Source organism: Xyrauchen texanus, chromosome 34 (genome assembly GCF_025860055.1).
Source record: "Xyrauchen texanus isolate HMW12.3.18 chromosome 34, RBS_HiC_50CHRs, whole genome shotgun sequence".
In the NCBI taxonomy this organism is placed as follows: Eukaryota; Metazoa; Chordata; class Actinopteri; order Cypriniformes; family Catostomidae; genus Xyrauchen; species Xyrauchen texanus.
This window is the reverse complement of record NC_068309.1, coordinates 6,011,680-6,039,327: the sequence shown is the minus strand read 5'-3', so window position 1 is coordinate 6,039,327 and position 27,648 is coordinate 6,011,680. Positions and strand designations below refer to the sequence as shown.

Below are 27,648 nucleotides of genomic sequence, written 5' to 3'. Positions count from 1 at the left end.
CAGCTTCAGTTAGTGCAATACCTACAGTATAACCCAGTATTTCTGAAATGTACTTCTAAGCTCTGGAATGCATCACTAGGTGTCCAAACTCCAAAGGGGCTGAAACTGTACGTGTACTAATTTTCTATTTGTCTGCCCTAAAAGTGCCTGGGTGTCAGACACTGTAAATCTTAGAGATCCCAAACTTGGTTTGATGGTCCCAAATCCCCCCAGACTACTCAGGTGCTCACACATATCCATCTGTCACTAGTTGGCACTATAAATAGCACATTAACAACTCTGGAACCGTATGGGCTAGAATCAAAATAAATGTATCTTCCGAATTATTTAGTGATCCCAAATGAAATGCTCACATGCATATTCATTTCCACAAGAAACAGTTTCTCCCACTTTGCTTTATTTTAAATATCCAAGCCATTTAATTTGCACAAAATCTGGTATGAATCAACTAAAGATGCTCCCGACAAAAAACTATATTTTGAGCCAGGGACATTTCTGAAATTTGGCTAAATAAATGGAATAACCAACAAGACTTTTTTTTTTTTTGGGTCGATTTTCAATATTTTGGTATGTTGCTGTAACAGGGTTATAGTCTCAATGACAGACACTTTCAATACAACTGGATACAATCAACCCATAAGCACATTATTTATTAAGGTTAAAAAAATGCATATTAGTAATCGTATAATCGTATTACTATAGTAACAGTTCCACAGCCTCATGCTTTATCAGAACAATTCATTAATAACATTACAATATAACCTTACATATTGGATCCAAGTAATGCACTAGGGATTATTATTGCTGTATAGAGTTGAAAGGAGACAATCTCCTCTGAGATCAAGAACATGCCCAGCACTCATCAAGATAGACCTCTTCACCTTGCCTTGCTAAAACAAGAAAGCGGTTTCCACACTCCTCCCAGCGGCAGATCTTTCCGTCCTCTACCAGGACAAACTTCCACTCCAGTTGGCTCTCCATGGGGAGGGTGATGGTGTTGGACCAAAACCCATCCTTGGCTCTGCTGAGCGGAACAAAGCTCTCCCAGGCTCCCAACTCCTGCAGGCTCCCAGTAACAGCGACCAGCTGGCTTGGAGAGTAGGTGATGTAGTGAATCCTGAAGGTGACGTTAACCGGTTGTGGCAAAGGCGGAACAGTTGCGACTCTTTTATATGCCAAGTCGTCATCTTCTTCTTCGACTAAACTAGTGTTGACTTGCCCCAGTGTGACAATCGTTTCAAACTCATCGTTTTCACTTTGTGTGCATTTTTCGTCAATAGACAACGGAGAACAAGTCGCAGCCGGCGTTAGCCAAGGAAGATCTCGCAACTCTGGCCCACCTACATTTAGCCACTCGTTGTTGTCCATAATGGCATCCATGATACTAATCTCATTCTTTTCCTGTTTTTTTGCCATTGATGCACCTTTCTCATCCACTTTCTTCTCACTGGACTCGCTTGAGAGGCAGGCCTTTGTGAAAGATCCATCGATGAAGGTATTACCAGTGTGGAAACCCAGGAAGTTTTGGTGCAAGGGCTCATTGTGGTAGCAAACCCTGTTTCTGTGTTCTTGGTAGTGATATTTCATTGCATCTTTGGAGTAGCATCCACTGCAAAACCATGGCTGGTTCTTCATTTTGTCCGCCGTATCTGTCTGCTTAACACCGCAACAGCAATCAAAGTCATTTGTGTGAGGAAAACGGCAATCGTGATGATCTTCAAGCTTTTTGTATGCGTTCTCCACTTCCCCCACCGTTGACACGGTTTTATTGCCTTCTTCAAATTGGATCCTACCATGCTTGGATTGGTCCATGACTTGGACTTGAGTAGAATTGCTTTGATTAGTGTAGGTATGATCTAGCAAATCTTCCTGAGGTTTACAAGTAGGGACATCTTGATGTCTCTGATTAATGATCTCTTGAGCACTTTCAGTTTCAGATGGCTCATCTGCATCTCCACCCGGCCCCTTCTCAGACTCGTCAGACTCATTGGCCTCACACTGGGTGGACCGTACACTCACATCAGCCAAATTCTTACAGGCATTCTCCTCACATCCTTCATGGTCATCCTTGTGTTGAAAATTATCCTCACATTCAGTGTTATCGTCAGGCTCATCAGGATCCATTTCCATGCATTGATCCAGATCAGAATCCGTTTTGTCTTCTAATTCCGTTAGGAGCTCATCTGTAATTTCTTCCAGGTCCTTGAAAGTGGCTTCATTCAGGTCTTTCTCAGTAGGAAGGAGTATGTTGTTGGTGACTGAGAGGTTTATATCGCCTCTGAATTCACTGCAACCCTTATTCAGTTTTCCATCCTGATGCTCAACTACAAGAAAACAAAAATGCTTTAGCAGAGTCACATTCACTTTAAATGATACATTTATTTTGGTAAGGATACTCTTTAAAAGAACATCTTCCTTTATATCCATCTTGTCAAATTTTTAATGTTTTAATTGTTTCATTGTCCCTGTTCTGACACCAACTAATATTGTATAATTCAGTACCATTGTATGTATGTATCAAAATGCCTTGGAATGGTAATCTGATACTATTGTGGAACTGTGTTCACATCACAGTACATTTTTGTAAGTGGAATATATCTATAAAATCATGAAAAAAGTAAGTGAAACGGTTTATGTCCAAAATCATTTATGTAAACACAGTTTTGGGGAGTAACGGAATTCTTGTAACGGGTTTACGCATTTAAAATACAAAATATAAGTAACAGTATTCCACTACAGTTACAATTTAAATAATTGGTAATTAGAATGCAGTTACATTCAAAAAGTATTTTAAATTACTGACGAGATTACTTTGCACTTTGTCATTTATTTCATTTAATATTTAGTCCTTTCAGATGGAAAACATTTATACATATAAATGATGCGATCCAAAGTGCATTTGAACAGCGGTGAAACACTTATGATTTGTTACATTCATATGAGCAGACAGAGAAGTACGTTTGAAGGCAGTTTGTAGCAGAAGAAATAGAAATAAACCTTGTGAAATTGTTAGCTTTACACCAAGCTAAAATGCTATTTCTAGCCATTTTACATGCAAATGTTACCAGACACAATCACATCAAGAAAATTCACGTTGGATCATAATTTCTTTTTTCTAGTAAGACCTTTGATATTAGGGCAAAAATCATATTTCTTGATCATTTTTGCATGTTCTTCCTGTAACAGTTTGATTTATCTTGTTTTAGAAACAACACTGCAGAAGATATTTCGGTTTTTCAAAGAATGTATTTTTAACACATGTATTTTGTTTTACTGTATTGGCAGTTTTTATGGTCAAAACAAGTGAAAAAAAAATTAGCTACCAGTGCTGAAGTAGTAATCAAAGTATTTAGATTACATTACTGACCTTGAGTAATCCATTAATACATTACAAATGACGTTTTACAGCACTTGTTCTATAATCTGTAGTGGAATACATTTCAAAAGTCACCCTCCCAACATGTCCTGTGTAAACATGACCTGCAGCTAAAATAGGTTATCTGCTGAAGGACCTGAATTCAATGTTGACTCATCCATTAATAAATCAACCAAAAATCAGCTGCAACCGAGCAGCATGTCAACCATTTGTAAAGTCAAAGCAACACAGGAGACTGCAAAAAACTTGGATAAGATGTCATGCGTTTACAACTTCAATTCAAATGAATCAACTTACCAAACTTAATAGCCAAATCAACTAGATTTGCAATTCCATATATATATATATATACACACACACTAACGCAAGTAGTGTACAATTTTTTTCCCCTTCCCCTTTTTCTCCCAATTTGGAATGCCCAATTCCCAATGTGCTTTTAAGTCCTCATGGTTGCGTAGTGATTCGCCTCAATCCGGTTGGTGGAGAACGAATCCCATCCGTCTCCCCGTCAGAGACCGTCAACACACGCATCTTATCACGTGGCTTGTTGAGCGCGTTGCCACGGAGACATGGCACATGTGGAGGCTTCACGCATCCACCGCAGCATCCACGCTTAACTCACCACGCGTCCCACCAAGAACTAACCACATTATAGTGAACACGAGGTTGTTACCCCATGTGACTCTACCCTCCCTAACAACCGGGCCAATTTGGTTGCTTAGGAGACCTGGCTGGAGTCACTCAGCATGCTATGGCGAACCTCAGGGGAGGTAGCCAGCATCTTTTACCACTGAGCTACCCAGGCCCCCTAAAGTATGCTATTCTAAACATAGCCAAGGATCTAATTAGGGATGGGCGAATCAATCCTAAAGCCCCGGACACGCATGCAGTGACAAGGCGACTAGCTCTCATTCATGCTCAATGAGAGCTGTCGACTTCGGCAACACCACAAGCGACAATGATCTCTGGCGACTAGATGTAGCCGTGGCAAGTGACACAACAAAGTTGAGAAAAGTTTAACTTTATGCAAATGAGAAACGACTTTCGGGAGCGACAATCAATAGGAGTGAAGAAGGTGGAGCTCACGTTATTCTTCTTCAAGAAAAAAATTCTCTCTCATCATTTACTCACCCTCATGCCATCCCAGATGTGTAATGAAGATTTTTAGAAGAATATCTCAGCCCTTTAGGTCCATACAATGCAAGTGAAGGAAAAAAGCACCTAAAAGGATATAAAAGGCAGCATAAAAGTAATCCAAAGAACTCCAGTAATTTAATCCATGTCTTCTGAAGCCATCCAGTTGGTTTTGGGTGAGAACAGACCAAAATGTAACTCCTTTATCTCATCATTGCTGTCTCTAGGCATGATCATGATTTCAAGCTCGATTACTCTTGCTTGTGTTTGAAGCATGCGCATAGAAAGTGTAATCGAGCTGGAAAACGTGATCGCCAAGGAGACCGTTGTCAAGATGTACAGTCAAAAATTAGTTATATTTTGGTCCGTACTTACTCAAAACAAACTGGATCACTTCAGAAGACATTGTTTAAACCACTGGAGACTGATGTATTATGTTTTTGCTGACTTTATTTGCTTTTTGGTGCTTTTGGGAGTTCTGGTCACCATTCACTTGCATTGTATGGGCCTACAGAGCGGAGATATTCTTCTAAAAATATTTGTGCTCAGTAGAAGAAAGTCACTCACATCTGGGATGGCATGGGGGTGAGTAAATTATATTTTGGTTCTGAAAGTTCCTTTCAAGTCAGTCCTCTCGGCCGCCATCTTGGGAACGCAACCAAGCAGCTATATTCTATGGATACTTGCGCATGAAAGAACAGCTCCTATCTATTTGAACGAGGAAAGACCTTAATCTCCAAAATGGTTGGTCAAGGTTACAATCAAATTACATATTTCAAAGCATCAGAAAAATATAATTGTGCTTTACCACATCCTCCACACTTTTAGCAATAGATGCGTTGAGTTATTAATAAAACGACATTTTTAATATACTAAAATGAGAAATTTCCATACATATACATATATATATATATATATATGCGCCTAGCCTATATATTTCCTTCAGTGTACTTCTTGTCTTTATGACTCAGTGTTTGTTTTCATACATTGAGACTCTGTGTAATTTTGTACACCTTATTGAACCTTTATATACACAGATTTAGCACACTGTGTGGACTTTTCAGACGGTCCCTTACCCACCAAAGGCAACATTTCCTACTTATATCAATGTTAAATTAGCTTTCTGTAACGATTTCATCGTGATGCCATCTGCCCAGCTTAAATACGGGGCAAATCGCGTCCCTTATTGATTAGATGCGGGGCGTATAATTGCATCGTTAAATACGGGACGATCCCGTATTTTACGGGACGGTTGGCAACCCTAAGTAACACACCTGAATGAGTCCGTACTGGTTAAATACGCAAACAACAGCGTTTACATAATAATCAAGAAAGACCATGGAACATCCCACGTGAGCGCATCGACGTTACGTTAATACTTTATACCCCTCTGAAAACGGTTTAATAATCGTCTTGTTTTTACCTGTTGACTCGGTAGGTTGATTTTCTATCTCTTTCCTCCTCTTCCGAGCCAAACTCCCTTCCGATGCTGCTGTCGTTTCCTTCCCGTTATTCTCGCCATCCTTCCGGCGCTGACCTCTAACGGATCGGTAAATGAAGAACGCCGCGAACACCGACAGCATGGCAATGATCCCCGCGGCGACCACAGCACCGTACCCACCGATTAGATCCAGCAGGGAATGAATATCGCGCCGGTCCAGCGCAATCGGGTTGCTCTTTTTCATTGCAATGGTTTGAATGTGGGTAGAAAAGGCTTTAATGTTGATGTACAGGTGCAGCGGGTCACTTCATCTCAGAGCCTCGAGCGAAATGAGCCTTTGATGCGGCAGGAGATGAAAAGCAGGTCCAGCAATCAGGTGAGCATGTGGCTTATCAGCTGATCTCTCTCTCTCTCTCTCTCTCTCTCTCTCTCTCACTCTCTCTCTCTCTCGCTCACTCTCTCTCTCTCTCTCTCTCAAAGCATTATTTATACAACTTTACATCTAAAATAATACATGAGTTTTAACAAGAAAATAATGTAAACTTTTATGTAAGTGCCTCTTTGTCACCTCCCATTTTTGTTTTTATTTAGTCGAAATTATTTATTGTGGAATCAGCATTATTATGCCACAAATGCTGTTCGAAAAAGTAAACAATATTAACCTTATTTATTTACTATACTTCCTTTGAGGAGCTATATACTTTTTTGTTAGATTTAACTAACTAACAAATTAACAACATTTCCCCCAAAAGTATGATATAACAGGGCTAAAGGTCTGTGGGTAAAAGGCTCCTTTGATTTTATTTTCTCCCAAAATACTAAATGGCAACAAAAACTACCACAGTACTTTCCTAAACACTACATTTTCCTGATCCATGAGATCATTGCGTTTGGTGTCTAAAGGTTGATTTTTTTTTTTTTTTAGGCATTTTAGGTAATTTTTTATGTATTTTTTTTTTAAATATAGGAAATGTATGTAGCTAATAAAAATACCTGAAATGATCACATATATTTTGAGATAAAATAATTATTTATATATTTTTTATTTTTTATTCAATGTCATCAAATCAAATGTTTTTTTTTATTTTTATTTTTTATTAACTGTCCTGTAAGTAAAATGATGGTATTTGGGTTAAAAAAAAAAAAAGCCACCCTGTGGCAGGGGCTAAAGGCCCCCATAAAATGCCAATTAGTTTTTTTTTAAGTAAGGTAAGTAGATTTGTTCTGAAAATGTTCAAATTTACATTTATTCTTTTGGCAGATGCTTTTATCCAAAGCGACTTTCAAAAGAGGAAAGATTGGGCTCACATTGACTGATCCAATCACAACAGAGATTCATTTGTTGAGAAAATACTTTAGATGTTTTAAAATGCCAAATGCGTTTGAAATTAAAAGGAAATTGTGCACCCTTTTCTGAAGTAGTTATTTTGAGTGAGTGTTATCTTAATTTTTTACTGAAAAAAGCATCTAGCTGTCTCAAAAGTTTTTGCAACTGTTGACAAATTGTGCCCTATAACTATTGCCCCTATAACGTGGCCCTTTTTTTTCACCCCAAGTGTGCGTGGCCCTTTTTTCACCCCAAGTGTGCGTGGCCCTTTTTTCACCCCAAGTGTGCGTGGCCCTTTATTTTCACCCCAAGTGTGCGTGGCCCTTTTTTCACCCCAAGTGTGCGTGGCCCTTTTTTCACCCCAAGTGTGCGTGGCCCTTTATTTTCACCCAAGTGTGCGTGGCCCTTTTTTCACCCCAAGTGTGCGTGGCCCTTTTTTCACCCCAAGTGTGCGTGGCCCTTTTTTCACCCCAAGTGTGCGTGGCCCTTTTTTCACCCCAAGTGTGTATGGCCCTTTTGCCCCAAGTGTGCATGGCCCTTTTTTCACCCCAAGTGTGCGTGGCCCTTTTTTTCACCCCAAGTGTGCGTGGCCCTTTTTTTTCACCCCAAGTGTGCGTGGCCCTTTTTTTCACCCCAAGTGTGCGTGGCCCTTTTTTCACCCCAAGTGTGCGTGGCCCTTTTTTTTCACCCCAAGTGTAAGCGTGGCCCTTTTTTTTCACCCCAAGTGTGCGTGGCCCTTTTTTTCACCCCAAGTGTGCGTGGCCCTTTTTTCACCCCAAGTGTGCGTGGCCCTTTATTTTCACCCAAGTGTGCGTGGCCCTTTATTTTCACCCAAGTGTGCGTGGCCCTTTATTTTCACCCAAGTGTGCGTGGCCCTTTTTTCACCCCAAGTGTGCGTGGCCCTTTTTTCACCCCAAGTGTGCGTGGCCCTTTTTTCACCCCAAGTGTGCGTGGCCCTTTTTTCACCCCAAGTGTGCGTGGCCCTTTTTCACCCCAAGTGTGCGTGGCCCTTTTTTCACCCCAAGTGTGCGTGGCCCTTTTTTCACCCCAAGTGTGCGTGGCCCTTTTTTCACCCCAAGTGTGCGTGGCCCTTTTTTCACCCCAAGTGTGCGTGGCCCTTTTTTCACCCCAAGTGTGTGTGGCCCTTTTGCCCCAATTGTGCGTGGCCCTTTTTTCACCCCAAGTGTGTGTGGCCCTTTTGCCCCAAGTGTGCGTGGCCCTTTTTTCACCCCAAGTGTGTGTGGCCCTTTTGCCCCAAGTGTGTGTGGCCCTTTTTTCACCCCAAGTGTGTGTGGCCCTTTTGCCCCAAGTGTGCGTGGCCCTTTTTTCACCCCAAGTGTGCGTGGCCCTTTTTTCACCCCAAGTGTGCGTGATCCTTTTTTACACCAAGTGTATGGACCTTTTTTTTTTGCCCCAAATGTGTGTGGCTATTTTACCCCAAGTGTGTGGTAAAAGGCTTCCTCACCACCTTTTTTAAATCATTTTCGGCAGATTTGTCTCTAAAAGGATAACTAGGTCAGAAATACACACTGCAGCTCTCTTGCTGTCATGCTCAGTATGGCTGATATGATCTTTTGCTCAAGATAGGGCTGTCAAAGTTCAGTTATTGATTAAATGTGGAACTTATTCTTGAATAAACCAGCACAAAAATATCTGATAACCTAAATTGATCAGATAGTTTGCTTTGGGTGTTTAGATTTGGATGTTTCTATAGCATCAGATTATTTCAGTGTAAATGTGTCTTTACATTGCCGAGTTAAGGCTGCTCTGAACAGTCTCTGTGCCTTCTAAATATTTAGTGGAAATATGCAGGGCTGCATAAAGAAAAAATGACTAATTTTAATTCACAAGCTTTAGAGAGATATGAGACATTCTTTGTATTCTGTAGGCTCATGTAGTTTGTAGTCAGGCAGGTTTGTTTGTCACAAGAATGTTTTGTGAAATCTTTAAAATATAATGGTACTGTAGGTCAGTAATGCATTCAAATAAGAGATCTTTTAGAGTATTGTAAGTGAGATTTTATTTTTTCTTCAAAGAGACATTTTCATCAGTCTAAACAATTTCTTCAGTTGATTGTAATTGTTAATGTCAGTGTTCAAATACAAAGATTGCAAACATGTCATCATTTGATCTTTGCCCTCTATGTTGAAAACCGTTACATTAGGGTATAATCTACTGATTGGGGTATTTGTAAGGGTAATCAATAAGCACTGTCAAACATCAGTGGAATTTAGGAGATCCAACAGATTTTGGGAAGCCACTTTACTGCACTTTATTTAATCATTTCTTTGTACTAATGATAACCCCATCTGGTAACCTCTCTGATGCAGTTTCTGTTTTAGAAGTATTTAAAAGCAATTACAAGATTTAAACTTGCATTGCATTTAGTTGTAGTATCCAAAATGCATTTCATGCCATCAGATTCATAGGTATTAATGTTCTACTTAACAAAATAAAGACTATCTGCTGCCACCTGCCAGTACACTTTAGTATAAACAACAGTGTTTCATTTGTTTGCCACAGTAGCAAAATAATTATGGAGATAATGGTACAACAGGCTAAAGGCCCCAAAGTGTTAGTAAAACGTCAACTTTATTTATAAAGCTCATTAAAAATAACAAAAATAGAACCGAGTGCTGAGAACTTATTTTCTCCCAAAACACTTTCAGCAACAAAAACTACACCAGTACTTTCCTTAACACCTATTTGTCACTTTACACTGCAAAATATTCCTGATTCATGAGATCTTTGCGTCCAATGTCCAAAGTTGGATTTCAAAGCAATTTGATCTAATATTTTTTAAACTGTACAAATTTATGTAGCTAATAAAAATACCTGAAATGATCACATTTGTTTAGAAATAAAATAATTATTTGTCATTTTCCTTTTTGTTCAAGGTCATTAAATGCGCTGTTGCTGTAGGAGACTGAAGCCTGGTTTATACTCGAGTTGATCCATTTTAACCCCTGGCTTTATTTGGTTTATTATTATTATTTTATTTTTCTTACTTCCTCTCTTTCGGTTTATAATCTTTGATGCTAATATGATTGTAACAGTGAGTACATTGTGATCCTCTGTATGTTTATTTTGTTGTAAAGTTCTTATTCTATAATAAAAGAAAGAGAAGAAAAAAAATGCTTAACCATGTTTTACCACTGGAAAAATAAAAAATAAAAAAACAATACTCGAGTTTGCGCGCGAAAAAATGACGTCATCGCGGCGTTGGCGGAAGTGCGTTTTGACTTCGCCAGACCGGGTTTTTAAATGTTTGATTTAAACCGCATATTAACATACATAACATCGAGAGAGAAAAAATACAAAATCAACATTTGTATAATTTCTATCTCAGGTACAAAGGATTCAGTTATTCAAATAATAATAATATACAGAAATATTAAACGAATAAATACAATAATGCCAGTATTATAAAACAAAACAAATAATCAAAGAGATAAGATCCCATTTATCTATCAATTTTGAATTAGAATTAAACTTCCCCAATAAAACTAGTAATAGAATGATATATCCTTTTCAATCCCACATTCATTTATATGAATCATTATTTCAGTCCCATCTAGTTTTATATCTATATTGATTTTCCTTTTAATGACATTTTCAACATCAACACAACACATCTTTGAGTAAATACAATGAAATAATAAATGGTTTCTTTATCATATTTACAGAATTCACACAATAAATCATTTTGCAATTTGAAATGTTACAAATCATGTTTCACAGGATAAATTCTATGCATTCGTTTATATGAAACTTCCTTTGTTTTATTATTAACAAAGAATTCATCAACTGTTCTCCAAATTTAAATCTCCAAATATTGATGACCAAAAAAATCTAGCTGGGGGATATGTAACATTATTTATGCAGCTGTGGTAAAACATTTTTTTAAACTAATTCCAGTGTCAAAAAATGTATCATAACAGTCTGTGAAAATGTCTATTCGTGTGGCGGTGTGCATCCACTGATATAGAACTGGATCGCTGACACAATGTTAAACTGCCACCAGGAGTGTTCTAGCGGCCATCTTGGTATGCACAAACTCTCATAGAGCGTCAATGACTGACAGGCGAAAACACCCCCGTTTCACCATCTCCAACCTGCGGACACAACAGTTGCATTTTGCCCTCTAGTGACAATCATGTTTTATATTTAATTAGCTTGTTATGGATAATATTCGTTATGCGGACCACGATATCAGAGCATCCACCTGACCCAGTATTTAGTCTATCAGTGCAGCACAACAATCACCAAAGGAAAGGGCAAAACTGTCCAAAAGTTGTGTAAGTAGGAAAAGATGTAATATCTGTGAGTTTAAGGTGACAATACGTCCTTACCCCCGAAAGAGAATTAAAAATATCATGCTGGGATTTCTTAAAAAAAAATATTTTTTTAAAAGTGCACTCTGTAGTCATACATGGACACATGTCATAAATACATGTTCGTTTGCCGTTTAAACCCAGCATATTAGTTTAATTAACCATCTTTGCTCTGTGTGTTTCCCTCAGGCGCTGCGAGTGTGATACAGAAATAGAGAGAGAGAGAGAACACTCTTATTCAAGGCACTTTTTAATGAAAACATAAAACAAGTAACTCTGAACAAACACTTCAATGTTCACAATAAATAAGTCTGAATATGTCAATTTGTATCTTACCTCAGTTCCAGTGAACTTGTTTACATTCAGCTGATCTGTTCGCAGATGAAGTTTGTTAGAGGTGGACACTGTTGGATACAGATACACATAACTCACTCCTGACTTTAAATAAAGAATTACATGTTAAGGATGTTTGCATTGTAGGGATGTGCATGCAGATTTCAGATATAAAATCGTTGATTGACTAATGTTTACTCGCTGAAGTGAAATGATTTCTTATTAAGTCAATAGTCACATTGGAATATGTGGGCATTGCAATATGGCGGCACAGTGGCTTCACTGATATGACGTCATGAGCAATCCAGTTCTGTATTATATATCAGTTTGTGCATCCCATGCTTTGTAACTGAGTGAACCGTGCGTGTGGCGACTTTTGTGAGGCAACATTGGCTATATTGTTAAATATGTTCAGATACAATGCAAACATACAAAAAAAACAACAATAACAAAAGCACAATAAAAGTAGGTAAATAATAGTAATGAAAAAAGGTTTTCCAAAGAAAAAGTAATTAATCTGTTAAGTTAGATAAAGCAAACATTTTAACAAATATTTTTGCTTTATTATTTTTGCAAAGCTTTACCATCTTATAATAACAATGCCATTCTATCAGAAATACATTCAATTTAAAGTCTTACTGGCAATTTTTCACATGATATTTAAACTTCCTGTGGGTTGTATCAGGAAGGGACAGGTGGTGGGAACATTTGGTTCTTACCATAGATCCACATACTTTAATCTCTGTAAGATATATATTTCATTAAATGGACAACAAAGCGTTTGAAATTGATATCGCTGTGTGGACATTGTTTATTCCAAACTTTGAGTAAAGAACATCTTATCACCATGCCCTGGCTTATAGGAAAGCCACTACAAAAGTAAGAACCTTCTCGGACTAAGAGGATATCGTTTGGAATAGACAGAGGAATTCTGTGAATGGAAAAGGTTTCGACTTGCGCATATGGCAGAGTTGGAGTGCGCATCGCTTACCTGATGCGTTGCAGAGTCTTGCCGTCTTGAACTGAGTGTTTATGCTTTAAACTTGAGAATGCAGAGCCACTCCAAAGCCCTACGAAACGCTGGTGAGTGAACCTCTCCTTCATTGAGCTATATTTATCGCATTGTGTGCTGATGATACAGGATGAAGTCTGAAATTGAATCACGGCCTGAGTTCGAATGATTGTTGTTCTACCATCAGTAATGCTTTCAGCTTACTGCATTTTGTTGAGTTGAATTGGATCTCTCTCTGTTCAGTATTATTTTCACTTTGTGGCTTGTTTATTGAACATGATCTTAAAAGCAACACGCTTATGTGCGCAATGAGCATCATTGGAAAAATTAATAATGATGAATTCACGAGTGCAAAAGATGATGATGTTGAAAGTAATTCAGAAGTTACTGAAAGAAACAGTGCCTGACAAGTGTGTTTCATTGTCTATTGAGAATTTGCAAAAGCAATGTAAATCAGTAAGTCAGAGTTTTGAAACATTGTGCAAGGAAGCCATTGAAACTCATAATTAATAGCTGGAAATGCAAATGCTTCAAACTGAGTATTAACAGCAACAAAGGTGGCTTGTCTGCAAGACCATCAAGCACAGTTTGACCCTTGTGTTTTGAATACTATTCTTCAGAACTTTTATATGGAGGACTGTTTAACATCTTTTCCTACAGTAGCTGAAGCACTCCATATGGCTCAGAATCTCATTGCTGCTTGTGCCAAGGGAGGATTTAAATCATCAAAATAGATGAGTAATAGTCACGTCGTTATGTCCAACATTCCAGAGGAACATAGATCAAAGGCAATCAAAGAGCTTGACTTGGATAAATATGATCTGCCAATGGATAGAGTACTTGTCTGCACTGGTGCACGGAAAAAGCACCTTTAGGTTATCCATAAAGGAGCATCCTCACACAAGACGTGTCATGTTGTCTGTGGTTAGTTCCATCTATGACCCCTTGGGGTTTCTTTCACCATTAACTCTGCCTGTAAATCAGGTGCTCCAAGAGATGTGCAAGTGAAATGTTGGCTGGGTTGATAAGATTCCACAGGTCTTCTCTCAGCGATGGACGAGATGACTGGCTAACTTGCACTGCATAGCAGAAATGAAAGTTGGCTCTGTGCTAGGTTCCCTGTGTTTTGCTTTGTGGGTAGATCCTCATTCCTTACCTGCCTCAACACAGAAGAATTTCAACTGAAACGGAAGGAGCCAAAAGACCAACCTGAGCCGTTTGAGTCTACAACATGCCTCCAAAAAAAGAGGCAAAACAGGAAGACGAATATGTGACAATCGGCAATGTAAATGAACTGCTGCAGCAACAAAAAGTAATGTTTACCGCACTACTGGAACAACAACACAGCAACTTCAAAGGATTTGTCAAACTAATAATGGAATCCACGAACACTAGACTAGAATCAATAACCAGGGAACTAGAAGAAATAAAAACCAGTCTGCAATATACACAAAAAGAAGTGGATGACATTAAAACGGAGACAACAGATCTGAAAGAACGCAGTACCTTGATGCAAACAGATATTTTTAAAGTCTGTGACAGCTTGCTGGCTGTCACGGACAAAATTGAGTATCTGGAGAGCCAATCCAGGCGAAATAACCTGGTATTTGATGGGATACAGGAGTCACAGGGAGAGACCTGGTCAGAGACGGAGGAGAAGGTAAAAAAACTTGAAGGAAAAATTACAGTTGCAATGCGAGGTGGAGGTGGAGAGGGCCCACCGCACAGGAAAAACTGGAAGAAACCGACCGCGGCCAATTGTCGTAAAATTCCTAAGGCATAAGGATAGAATGGAAATATTACAAAGAACCAGAAATCTGAAAGGTTCCAGAATATACATCAATGAAGACTTCACAGAGGCAGTCAGAAGGAAAAGAAAAGAACTCATGCCGGATTTAAGAGCTGCGAGAGAAAAGGGGGACATTGCCTATTTACGACAGGACAAACTGATCATTTATCCCCGGTCCAGCACACCAAAACAACCAAGGCCAGCTAACATTAATACATAAACAGGTAGGCCTATGATATGTTGATGATAAATTTTAATCTCACTATGTCACGAAATAAAACGCACACACATAACGGAGATAGTCACTCAATACAAAGGGTGGTCGAATACGAGCACTTAGAACTAAACACCTTTCAGTACACTGAACATCACTTACAAGACATGGAAAATGACATTGATCCTGTGAACAACTTCTTTGCTAACATCAACAATAACTGCCATTATTACACTGATGAACAGTTTAACAGTTCAATCAAGACCGAACAGCAATTATCCATTATCAACTTTAACAGCAGAAGTCTGTATGCCAACTTTCACAGCATAAAACACTATCTAAATCAATTGAAACAGCACTTTAACATAATTGCAATAACAGAAACTTGGATAAATAGTGAAAAGGGATCAGATTTTGAAATTGAAGGATATGAAATGTCTTCTATTAACAGAGTAAATAAGAGCGGGGGTGGTGTGACACTGTATGTGGACAAGGATTTAAATTATAAGGTGGTGGAAAAAATGTCAATGGTGGTGGATAATTTGCTGGAATGTGTCACAATAAAAATATATATGGAAAAAAAGAAAAATATTATTGTAAGTTGCATATACAGGTCACCAGGATTGAATATTGACATATTTAAGGACTGGATAGAAGAGACATTTACAAAAACTAGCCAAAAAGTCATGAGTTTATTAATAATGAAAAAGATGTTGACAAAGCATATGACGAATTCCTAAGAATATTTAAATTATTATATGATAGAAATTGCCCAATTAAAATATACAGTAGGAAACAAAAACAAAATGATAGCACGTGGATTTCCAAGGGATTACAAAACGCCTGTAAAAAGAAAAATACACTTTATAGAGAATTCATAAAACACAGAACTATAGAGACCGAAAATAGATATAAGAAATATAAGAATAAGTTAACCAGTATTATGAGAACTTGTAAGAAAGAATATTACACAAAACTATTAGATAAGAATAAAAACAATATTAAAGGTATGTGGAACATTTTAAATAATATTATTAAAAATAATACTAGACAGGCTACTTATCCCCATTACTTTATTGATAATGATAAAAATATCAATAACATGGAGGATGTGGTTAATGATTTCAATAATTTTTTTGCAAACGTGGGACCAAACTTAGCTAAACAAATCCCAGTTCCACAAACATTAGAAAGTAGATATAATAACTGAATAGAAAGAAATCCCAGTTCAATATTTCTGACAGCAGTTGATGAAAAAGAAATAATAGATATTGTTAAAGGATGCAAAAACAAACCATCCACTGATCATGATGGAATAGACATAAAAATTATACAAAAAGTAATAGAGGGGATCGCCAAACCACTAACGACTATCTGCAATTTATCATTTCTAACCGGTCAATTTCCAACAAAAATTAAAATAGCAAAAGTCATTCCTCTATACAAAACTGGAAATAAACACCACTTCACAAATTACAGGCCTGTCTCTCTACTGCCACAATTTTCAAAAATTTTAGAAAAACTATTTAACAACAGATTAGAGATATTCATCGATACAAATAAACTACTCACTGAAAGCCAATATGGATTTAGAAAAAATAGTTCAACATCACTAGCACTAACGGAACTCATTGAAGAAATCACAAACTCCACAGACAAAAAGAAATATGCAGTTGGGGTATTCATTGATTTAAAAAAAGCATTTGATACAATAAATCATGAAATATTAATCAGGAAACTGTAACGAATTGGGATCAGGGGGGTAGTTCTAAACTGGGTAAGTAGTTATCTGAGAGACAGACAACAATTTGTGAAGATGGGAGATTATTCGTCTGAATGTCCGGGCATGACTTGTGGTGTCCCCCAGAGGTCAGTGTTGGGACCAAAGTTGTTTTTATTATACATCAATGATATTTGTAAAATATCTGAAGTATTTAATTTTGTATTATTTGCTGATGATACAAACATATTTGGTTCAGGGGACAGCTTACAGCAACTCTTGGAATTAATCACTTCAGAATTCAAGAAAATAAAACAATGGTTTGACATAAATAGGTTATCAATAAATTTGAGTAAAACTACATTCATGGTATTCGGAAAAAGTAAGTCAAATCATCAAGCACAGATACAGATAGAGGGTGTTAACATAGAAAGAGTACATGAAAATAAATTCCTTGGAGTGATCATAGATGAGAAGATTTGCTGGAAGCCTCACATAAAATACATCAAAACCAAACTGTCCAAAACTACTGCAGTCCTAGCAAGAGCTAAGCACATACTGGAGCTTAAATCACTTCGCATTTTGTACTGTTCATTATTGTTACCTTATTTGAATTATTGTGTAGAGGTTTGGGGAAGCACTTATCTACAGTCACTACAGCCACTAGTTATAATGCAAAAAAAGAGTCATGAGAATCTTCCACAACGTTGGATTTCGTGATCACACAAATTTATTATTTTTGCAGTCTAAATTGTTAAAAATTCAAGATCTAATCGAATACCAAATTGCAGTATTCATGTTCAAAGCAAGAAATAGCCTATTGCCTGGGAATATACAAAAGATGTTTTCTGAGAGGGAGGGAGAGTACAATTTAAGAGGAAGGGGACATTTTAAGAATAATAGATTTAGAACAACAAGGAAAAGATTATGTTTATCAATTTGTGGGGTTAAATTGTGGAATAAACTAAATGATAAACTAAAGCAATGCTCAAACATATTCCTATTTAAAAAAATGTATAGAGAAATTATTTTCAAGAGGTATCAAGAAGCACTGTAGTGAAAGTAGGAGTGCTCCATTGTTTATGTTGTTTTTCTTTGTTTGTTTGCTTTGTTATTTTTGGTTGTATTTTTATTTTTATTTTTATTTTTTTGCTGCTTGAATAAGTACATAATTGAGGTTAGAGAAATAAATACTTGTCAGTGGTCACAATGATGTGTATGTGGGTATGCATGTGTGTATGTGTATGTATATATATATATATATATATATATATATATATATGTGTGTATGGATGTATACAACAACATGATAATAATAATATAAAAATTGTAAATTGAATGACTGTAAGAATTACGGGGGTAGGAGTATATAAGTTTTACTTCTTCCTACTCCTTTTCGCACATGTAATAGAAGTATGTCAACAGGAAAGAAGTATATATATTTTTTTGCTGCTCATTTGTTTTGTTTTTTTTCTCTTATGTTTTTAAACATTGTTTTATATTTTTATATACTTTCTTTTCCATGTTCGAAATAAAGATTTCAAATCAAATAAAAAAAAAATCAAAGTAGACCGGTGTGTAAAGCCCAAGGACTTTGGACCATCCGAACACGCTCAGCTCCACCACTTCTCTGATGCCAGCGAGTGTGGCTATGGGACAGTGTCATACTTGAAGTAGGTGAATAGTGGAAAATGGACTGCAGTTGCATTTATGTTAGGAAAGTCAAGAGTTGCTCTATTAAAGCAGATGACAATCCCGAGGTTGGAACATACAGCTGCTGTTCTTTTTGATAGAATGCTAAAAAAGGGAGTTGCAGATTAATTTGAACGCATCTGTGTTCTGGACAGACAGCATGACTGTACTGAGATGTATCAAAAATGAAACTAAGTGGTTCCGCACCTTAGTAGCAAATAGAGTGGCTGTCATAAGAGACTCAACAGATGTTGTGCAATTGAGGCATATAAAGTCAAGTTTGAATCTATGTGCTGAAGAATTTTTAGCATGTAAGAGATGGCTTAAGGGACCTAATTTTCTTTTAAAGGAAGAAGAATGGCCCAAGTACAACAGGAATCAGTTGTCAATACCTCCAGATGACCCAGAGGTCAGTTTCTAAGCTATTTTTCTGATTTTGCAAGATTAAAACCCCTGTAGCATGGATACTCAAGGCCAAGTAGATGCTTATGCAGCTTGTGAAACAGAGGAGGGCTTTACAGGCGTCTACTTGTGCAAAAGAAGTTCTAGACACTGAAGTAAACAGATTTCATGCAACAAGGATGAAGGCAAAAATGGATGGCAAATCATTGCTGATGATCTCATGAGAGCAGAAACTGCTATTATTCAGTATTATCAACAAGAGAGATTTTCTGATGAGATTATTGCATTGAAAGCAGAAGCTACTGTCAAGAAAAAAGTGACATCTTTAGGCTTGATCCAGTGCTGGAAAATGTTTTTTTGAGAGTAGGAGGGAGACTTGCTAAAAAGACGGAAGACGTCCAATAATATTGTCCAAGGACAAGGCTATTTCTCGACTTATCTTGAAGCACGTACATCAGCAACTGGACCATGCAGGAAGAAATTATATGTTGCCATTTCTCCGTAAGCGTTACTGGATAACTAATGCTAATTCTGCTTGTCGGAAAATAATCTCTTACTGTGTCATACGTCGTCGTCAAGGAAATTGTCGTAGAGCAAAACATGTCTGACTTGCCAGCAGAGAGAGTTTTACCAGATTTACCACCATTCACAAACATTGGCGTTGACTACTTTGGGCCCATTGAAATCAAGAGAGGTCGAGAAACAGTTAAACGCTACAGGGTAATTTTCACCTGCATGGCAAGCAGGGCTGTACAGATGGGATGGCTGATACTTTAAATACAGACTCCTGTATTAATGCCATTTGCCGGTTTATGTGTTGTCATGGTCAAGTTGCCCTGTTGAGATCAGATAAATGGTAAAAAGTTTGTCGGAGCTGAGCAGAAGCTAAGGGAAGCAGTAGCTGGGTTTGACCATAACAAAATCCAGCATGCATTGTCATCAAGAGGACTTCAACCCTCCTGCCGGGTCTCATATCGGTGGAATTTAGGACAGGCTTATTCAGCTTGTAAAAAATGTGTTGTATTCAACCATCAGACAACAATCTATGGATGATGAAAGCTTTCAAACTCTTCAGTGTTAAATAGAAACAATCCTTAACGCCCGTCCCATTAATAAAGCCTCTGATGATGTGAATGATCTTGAGGCTCTTACACCTAATCATATTCTCCTTCTAAAGTCTTAACCACTAATGATTCCTGGAGTGTTTGATGGAGATTTGTACATCAAGAAATGATGGAGACAGGTACAATACTTGTCAGATCTCTTCTGGAAAAGATGGGTAAGGAAATATTTACCATTACACAAATGGATATAACCACGAAGAAGCTTTACCGTGGGAGACATTGTTGCCATCATGGATCCTGTAGCTCCTCGTGGCTCCTGGTTGACAGGAAGATTAATTAAAACCTATCCTGATAAAAATGTATTTGTTCGATCAGTCCAACTTAAGACAAAAACAGGGCAGCTGGATAGGCCTGTGTCCAAAATCTGTTTACTGCTGGAAGCTGAGCACTGAAGCTGAATCGGAATTCCCATACAAAGACATTTGTGGCTCTTTTTATGTATGTTGTTTAATTGTGAATTTACATTATTACAATTATGGGCCCGGGGTGTAGGAGCCAAATGTAATGATTGTCCAATCCACTAGATGGCGGTGTAGGTGTGGTCACCTGTTAAAATCACATTATATTTAAACTTTCCATGGGTTGTATCTGGAAGGGACAGGTGGTTAACTTTATCAGAAATGTAAATATGAAAATATTTAGCCTTCCATGTTTACAATAAACAAATGTACAGATTGTGTAATTATTATACAGATGATGTGTAGTATTTAGCAATGCCTATTGCCTACAGACTGAGCTCTATGCTGGGTTTCCATCCTTGTGTTTAGCATTTTTAAAAGCGCATTTCTAAAAAGTTGGCTATAGAAAATGTAAATCATTGCGCACTGCTATCCACTGCATCTAGTGCATTGTTTAAAGGGAGCCCGCAATGATTATGGAGCATTTAAATGACCTCCTTAAGATATTGCTTTGGGGAATTACTAATTATTTTGATCGGTATTCTAAAGTGAAAAGCATGATAACTCCCTAATATTGACTGAAGTTTTTGAGATTTTTGTAAGATTTTGATTAGTAATTCCTTCAGATGGATTTGGTAATACTTGAGTCATTACTTGTGGGTTACCATTACCTTATATTATACATTATTCACATTAATTACTAACCTGTATACAGCAGTTCTTAGTAGTCCTCTGGGAGGTATGACACATTTTTTATTGATTAGCTAATAGTGAACTACCTCATTCAACTGAGCGCTAATACTTGCTAATTCGTTAATCAGAATTTCCTGTTAGTTAATAGTAGTTACTAGAATGTTAATAGTGCTTTACTCATTTATTCCTGTGTAGTTATTCATTAATGATGGAACAGTATTCTAAAGTGTTACCGAATGTTCTTTTTTTCATCTGACTGTGAGTGTTATCGCCTAGTTGTGTAACTTTGTCTTTTTGTTTCCTTCAGGATGCAAACCAACAACACTGTCAGAGTGAAGTTCAAAGATAGCAAGAAATATATTTTTTCTCCAACACCTTTTACATTTCAGACATTTTTGGAATGTGGTGAGAAATAACAAACTTTAACATTGTTAATATCATTAATATTTTCCCTCTGAAAATTTTGTTTTTAATAGTAATATAATAAGTGTATGATTGTATCTTATGGGGTATAAAAATAACTGTTTGAGTTTTTTGGCATTGCTGTCCTTTGTCAATTTGCCAATGTCTTCCTTCAGTTGGCAAGAAGTTTGATCTTCCTACAATGGACGTTAAAGTCTTTGATAACTCGAAGACAGAAGTTGACGAGGAAGCATTCAAATATCTGCTGACACGACCAGACCTTGGTGTCTTAGAAATTTTCATCCCAGGCACAGCAAGTTTTGATAAGCATGTCAAACAGTTTACCAAGTTTTGTGTTTATTCTCAGCAATATTCACCAATTCACTGATTTGCACAGGCTAATATGTCTATTGGACTTATTCTCAATAGCTGTGTAGCGTGCTATCAAAGTAGTATGAACAGATAATCAGACCACTGATATGGTTTATATTGAAGATTCTTTAAGCTCAAGCTCATTAGGAGATGCTGGGGGCACGTCTGAGACTGATGACACAGCAATGTTGATTAGAAGTCCTCCTAAAAAAAATAGAGTTGAGGAACGTCGTCTTGCCCAAGTAAGAATCACCAATCTTGCCTCTGAATTACATATAGAATGACTTAAATAGTAAAGACATTTGGAACTATATACACGTGTCAATTGTACATTTTTCATCTCTGCTCAATATTACATCATTCCCCACTCCAGATGGTCGAAGATATCCTAAAGAGCAGCCCTGGAGGCGAGAAGGTCATAAATGAATACGCTCGCACTAAAAGTCTTTCAGATGGCAGAAGACGTGACATGGTGAAAATCTTGGTAGCACATTTGACAAATGAACATGGGTAGGTTGTTCTTACAGTGATTTGTAAATTGATTTTTATGATGTTATGGGTTGTAATTGGTTTATGTTTTTGTGTGTAGAACAAGCCCTTCTCGACGTTTGAAGGAAGAATATGCAAAGGGAATCATCTCCCTATTCCCATACTTGGCTGACCCCAGGAACAAACTTGGTTATGTAAGTAGCTTTTGCCTCTCAATCTTTTCAATTTTCAGGAGGATATACGCTGTATATTGCAGAATAAAGATTATCTACATTATAATAGATATGGCATTTATTTCCTTAGTTATGTAATGTATAACTACTAGGTATGTGTATTGTTCTGGTCATAGGAGCATTATTACAATGCAGAAGATGGAAGTGGATATTTGGCATGGAGAATTAAAACGCTGCAGAAAGAAGGATCAGAGGGACGGTTGAAACGCCCACGGCAACCACAAACAGGTGCAATATTTGATCTTTAGTCAGTGTTTTTATTAGCTTGGTTGCAAGGCTTGATTAACCTTTTTTATTTAAAATGAACACAACTTGATTTGTGACTTGTTTTTGAAGTTATCTTTTGTTCCAAATTGGTCTGTCATTAAGTCATTTTGTGAATGAGGTCAAGTGTTACATAGTATCTCTACAAAATATAATCTCTGTTCTTTTTAAATGCAAACATGCTTTGGATAATCATCAACGTTGGGCAAATTTAAATGTCACTCTGGGATATATCCTTTTTTCCATGTTATTTCCTGTCATGCATCTTGTGTTGGTATGAATTTGTTGTGCTTTGGAAAGAAAAGGAACTACAAATGTGGTTTTCATATTGTCTTAAACACTTTCAGGTGGGCCAACTGCTGACAGGGATCCATACAAAGAAGACAGCTGGTTGAATGATGAACGTCAGTGTAAGGAAGCAATTGCCCTGATGAAGCATATAGCTGACAAGGCAGTGGTAAAGGAAAAGATGAGGTTAACACTGGCCTATCGTCAGAAGATGCTGCACAACCCTAAAGAGGCATCTGATATTCTATCCATTTTCCCACGATTCATGGATATACCAGGCTTGGTATGTGGTATGTTTCAATTCTTAAAACAAACATACAAATATGAAATCAAGTGCTATTGTTGTTCTGCAGTAACACAGACTCGTAGATAAACAAAGTGAGTTCCTACTGTGGTACCTATTTTAATTATCTTTGGCATTTTGTACAGATTGATCAAGATTTTGGACTTCTATTTGGTGATGCGACCTCTGCAAGTTGTTGGAGAAGTGGTCTACCAACATAAAACCACAGGTTATTGCACAGAGCCGTGGCCTCACACAGACTAGTGGGCTCCAAGACCTCATCCAAAATGCTGAAGCCACTGAAGTTGAAGGTAAACTATATTGTGCTATACCCTAAATTATTTAAAAGTTATGCATTCATGACAAGCATAGCATTATTCAGATCAATTGTGGTCACAACTTTACCCATTAGACATGCATGATTCATATGCAAGTTATGCAACACAGACTTGCAATGGGTAAACTGTCAGAATGAAAATGACCTGTTTCCCTAACATTTCTTCCCTGATCTTTTCTCAAAGGCCAAGTTCAGGAGTTACAGATTTACAGTTTGAAATTGTTTTCATTTGGGACTCTGAATAACAAACGCATGGTTGATATGTTTTAGATAAAGTTTAACTTTATGACTGCATTTCAATATCTGTAGAGGTTTCACCTAATTAATCCACACATCTGTAGTCATCAAGACTTGGCCATGTTAATACTGAATCTGTGTGCAGTATAAACTAAAGTACTGGAGTGGTTAATGTATTTATACCAGCACATCATCCAAGTTAAGTCAAGTTAAAATGAGTAGGAGAGTAGGTTCAACCCCTTCTACCTAAAAACCAAACCTAATAGCCTATTTCTTTTTTGTTTTTGTTTATTTTTTTTCATGTCTCCAGGTTGGGACAGCGATATGTCTTCCATTCTGATGCTGGTTCACCTTTTGCCACCCTCAAGTCAAGGCCGCAAAAGACCGGGAAAAATATAAGCTAGACAAGCATGTGATTGTCTTGTAAAATTCATCAAGGTGAAGCTACTGATGAAGCAGATGAAATGACACTAGTACATAATGTTGTGTTACTATGTGACCTTGAAATTAATTGCTTCTCAGACAGGTTCTTAAAGATTGCCTGTCCTTTTAAATTATTGTTCTTGTGCTATACTTTTCTACTTAACACATACTTAGTAACAATCTATTGGAAGTATGTAATAGAGAAACTTTGGTGGAAGACATCACTGTATCTTTATTCATGCTGTATATTGACTTTATCTGTTAAGTTACATTGGCACTAATGTGCTTTCATTCTTTTACAGACTGGTACCAGTATCCAAGGGCACTTGGATAGCATTGGAGAGAGACTCCAGCCATATCTACTTGTTGTTGGGCCAAAGAGAAGTAGGGTCCAGTCTTGTTTTATTGTAATTGACCAACATGCTCTACCCTGTAAGGCCTCTAATTTACTGGCATGTGTTGATGAGCTTTTCAAAGCTCACTTTGTCTTTGGCACTTCATACTGTCAGGAATTGACCAATGTGTATAGCTTTCTGCAAACCACTGTCTATGACATAGATGTTGAAACCACCAAGGTGAATCCCAGAGTGGCTGAGTTGAGAGCTAGAATGCGCCAGTGAGCAGATGATGTTTCATTTGTAAAAGGGGGCATGCTAGTGCCAATGCCCTGATAAGGCACTTTAAGTTAGTTCATGGCCTTTGTCCAGGAAAAAGTCTGATTCATTAAGAGAGGGTTCCAATGACCTGGGCTTAAATGCCACTCAGAGCTGGTGTTTATTGCGTCATCTACCCATTATATTTGGAGATCTTGTGCATCCTAATGATCAGCACTGGTATTTTTTCATTTTATTGTGTTTTCTTAAGTTATATCCACTGGTATCACCATTTATTTGAAACACCTGATTACAGAGCACCACAGTTTGTTTAAGCATTTGTTTCCTGGTAAGAACTTGTTGCCGAAGCATAATTGTATGGTGCATTACCCCATAACTTTTTAAAAAAGCAGTTGAAAAGCTTTAAAAACATAACGAAAACATTAGCAAAGAAACACCAATGCCAAATGGCTTATATTTGGCAAACATTTGATCCAAATGACATGAAATTAGGTCCTGGGAAAATGGCTCCCTTGAATGAAATGGAAGTTGGTGCTGAGATGGCTGAGAAACTTCATGTGCCTATGTGGACTAAGGTCCTAAATGTGAAATGGGTCAAGCGCTGTGGAAATACTTATCGGTTAGGGTTAGCGGTTTGTGTTCAAGTTCAGAATGACATGCCTGTATTTCATGTAATCCAGAATATTGTTATCAAAGTTGAGCAGGTCCTTTTGATAACAACTGCACTGAAAACGTTTTGTTTAGCTGAACATATCCATGCTTACAAAGTTGCACTGTAACCTGAACACACACACACAAGATGAGACAGTCACAATGTCGGATGAAAACTGCTTTATTAATATAAAGTAGTGCAGGCAAAAGTACAAAGGGCAAATCCAGTGAAGAGTTGTCGAGGGAAGCGTAGGGTCAAAAGCCGGGGTAATCAGAATGAGAGTAACTAGTGGGCAAATCCGGGAGAGTAGTCGAGGGGAGCGAGGGTCAAAGCCGGGGTAAACAGGATCGAGAGGCGGGTAAACTAACAGGGGAGCTAGGGGAACAAGAGAGGCTGGCAAGCTAAGGGGTAACGAATCACAGGGGGGTCAAAACTAGACGAGACTAGCGGGGGGCAAAGACACGGGAATCTAAATACAATAACCAACCCCTGTGAAACGGAAGTGCTGTGGTATTTATAGTGACGAGTGCAGGTGTAAACAATGAACAGGAGTGCAGATGACGCGAGTGCAGGTGTAAACAATGACGTGGTGATTGGGACGAGTGCAGGTGGTCATAATGTTCTGGATGAGAGCGGGAAGCGAGCGAGTACTCTCGCGGAGTGCATGTGTGCCCGAGGGGGGAGATAGTCTACGAGCATGTGAGCTCGTAGGAGCAAAAACGAGCGTGCAAGCTCGAACGAGCAAAACGGGCGTGGAAGCCCGAGGGAGGAAAAAGAGCGTACAAGCTCAAGGGGGCGGAGCGAGGGAGCGGGGTTCGTGACATGCACATACCACAGAAGCACCTTCTTTTTGGAGATTAAAGATATTTTGCACAAGTTGTTTGACATTCTGATGTCTTATGGTTGTGATGCTGATTTGTTTATTGTACCATATTGTTTCATGTAATTCTTCTTTGTCTCCTCTTTTACATTATCAATATCACTATTTTTTTTTTAGTATTATTGTTTTAATAATTTATTAAATTTTTTATGATCACAAGTGAATTGTGTAAGTGTATTATTGTATAAACAGGTGCTTGAAAAATAAAATTGTGAGACATGAGTATACAGTTTGTTGTTGATTTTATTTTCAGACTGAAAAGCAAGTTTTTCATTTATATTTTAGGGCTTTTTGAGGGTAAAACATGAATTCTGTTATATGAAGTTATTCTTTGTAGTTCACTCATATATTATGATAAACAACTCTGTAGGGGAAGTAAATTGTGGCAGAGTAAATTTGAAGTTCCTCTGAACAGAGTTAAAAAAAATAGCAGAGTCAGTTTCTTTTAGCTCTGAACTGAGTAAAATAAAAAAAAACACTCAATAGAGTCAAATATCACAGGAAAGAGTAAAATATTATCTCTAAATTGAGCATAATTAAGTATGGAAAAACAGCTCTATCAAAAGAGTAACTTCTACTCTTTTCAGAGAGGGACCAAATGTTATCTGGCATAAGAGTAAAATTTTCTTCAATTTGAGTAAATTTTACTCGTACAAATTTATTGTGTGTACTCAATTCAGTGTGCAGTTAGCAATTTTTTCTTGTTTGTTTGAAAACGTTTCCACAAAATATCTAATCCTGATAAACCTAAAAAGTCAAGAAAATTTGGATGTCTACAATAAATATTGAGTAAGAGTTTATGCTCTGATATACCTCTGAATGTCCGGCGTGCATGCAGCTTCATCCTGATAAGCAAGTTTTAAGTTGTAAAAGGTCACAAACAATGCTGCAAGGCTCTCAACAAATGCCTCTGAACATGGGCCCAGGACAACTTCCCTTTCGACTGACAACATCCACTTGCTTGGGGTCATGGATTCACCTATTAAAAAATATGTAAGGGCATAAATTAATAAGCTGTTGTTAAAGAATGGTTCATGAGTAGCTCATGTTAACTAATAAAGACACTGACACTATAATACTATAAACTAAAACACAGAAAGCTGAAAGAGGTTTCCAGCCCTTAAATAGGCTTGGAGAAGCTGGTGCCTTTCTGCAAGTGTTGCACATCCATCCATCCATCCATCT

General features: G+C 37.6%; 2 protein-coding genes across 5 annotated transcripts; one reads left to right on the top strand and one right to left on the bottom strand.

The window, feature by feature from the left end:
• Positions 1 to 211: 211 nt before the first annotated feature.
• Positions 212 to 6,322, bottom strand: stbd1 (starch binding domain 1). Its single transcript, XM_052104489.1, has 2 exons — positions 5,934 to 6,322; positions 212 to 2,324 (listed from the first exon to the last, which is right to left on the bottom strand). The coding sequence occupies exons 1-2, from the start codon at positions 6,193 to 6,195 to the stop codon at positions 841 to 843; spliced, it is 1,746 nt and encodes a 581-aa protein (XP_051960449.1). The 5' UTR covers positions 6,196 to 6,322; the 3' UTR covers positions 212 to 840.
• LOC127627891 (uncharacterized) lies at positions 6,200 to 26,680 on the top strand. 4 transcript variants are annotated; one of them, XR_007968593.1, is made up of 11 exons: positions 14,028 to 14,970; positions 18,722 to 18,781; positions 21,297 to 21,394; positions 21,568 to 22,005; positions 22,137 to 22,273; positions 22,353 to 22,446; positions 22,602 to 22,713; positions 23,097 to 23,320; positions 23,467 to 23,631; positions 24,205 to 24,332; positions 24,620 to 26,680. XR_007968593.1 is itself a non-coding variant. In XM_052104491.1 (8 exons), exons 3-8 carry the CDS (start codon positions 21,871 to 21,873, stop codon positions 23,469 to 23,471), a joined length of 714 nt encoding a protein of 237 aa, XP_051960451.1. In that variant the 5' UTR covers positions 14,018 to 14,970; positions 21,297 to 21,394; positions 21,568 to 21,870; the 3' UTR covers positions 23,472 to 23,609. The 4 variants fall into 4 exon arrangements, 1 of the variants encoding a protein (XP_051960451.1); XR_007968592.1 differs by lacking the exons at positions 14,028 to 14,970; positions 18,722 to 18,781 and adding an exon at positions 6,200 to 6,327; XR_007968591.1 differs by lacking the exon at positions 18,722 to 18,781.
• Positions 26,681 to 27,648: the final 968 nt, after the last annotated feature.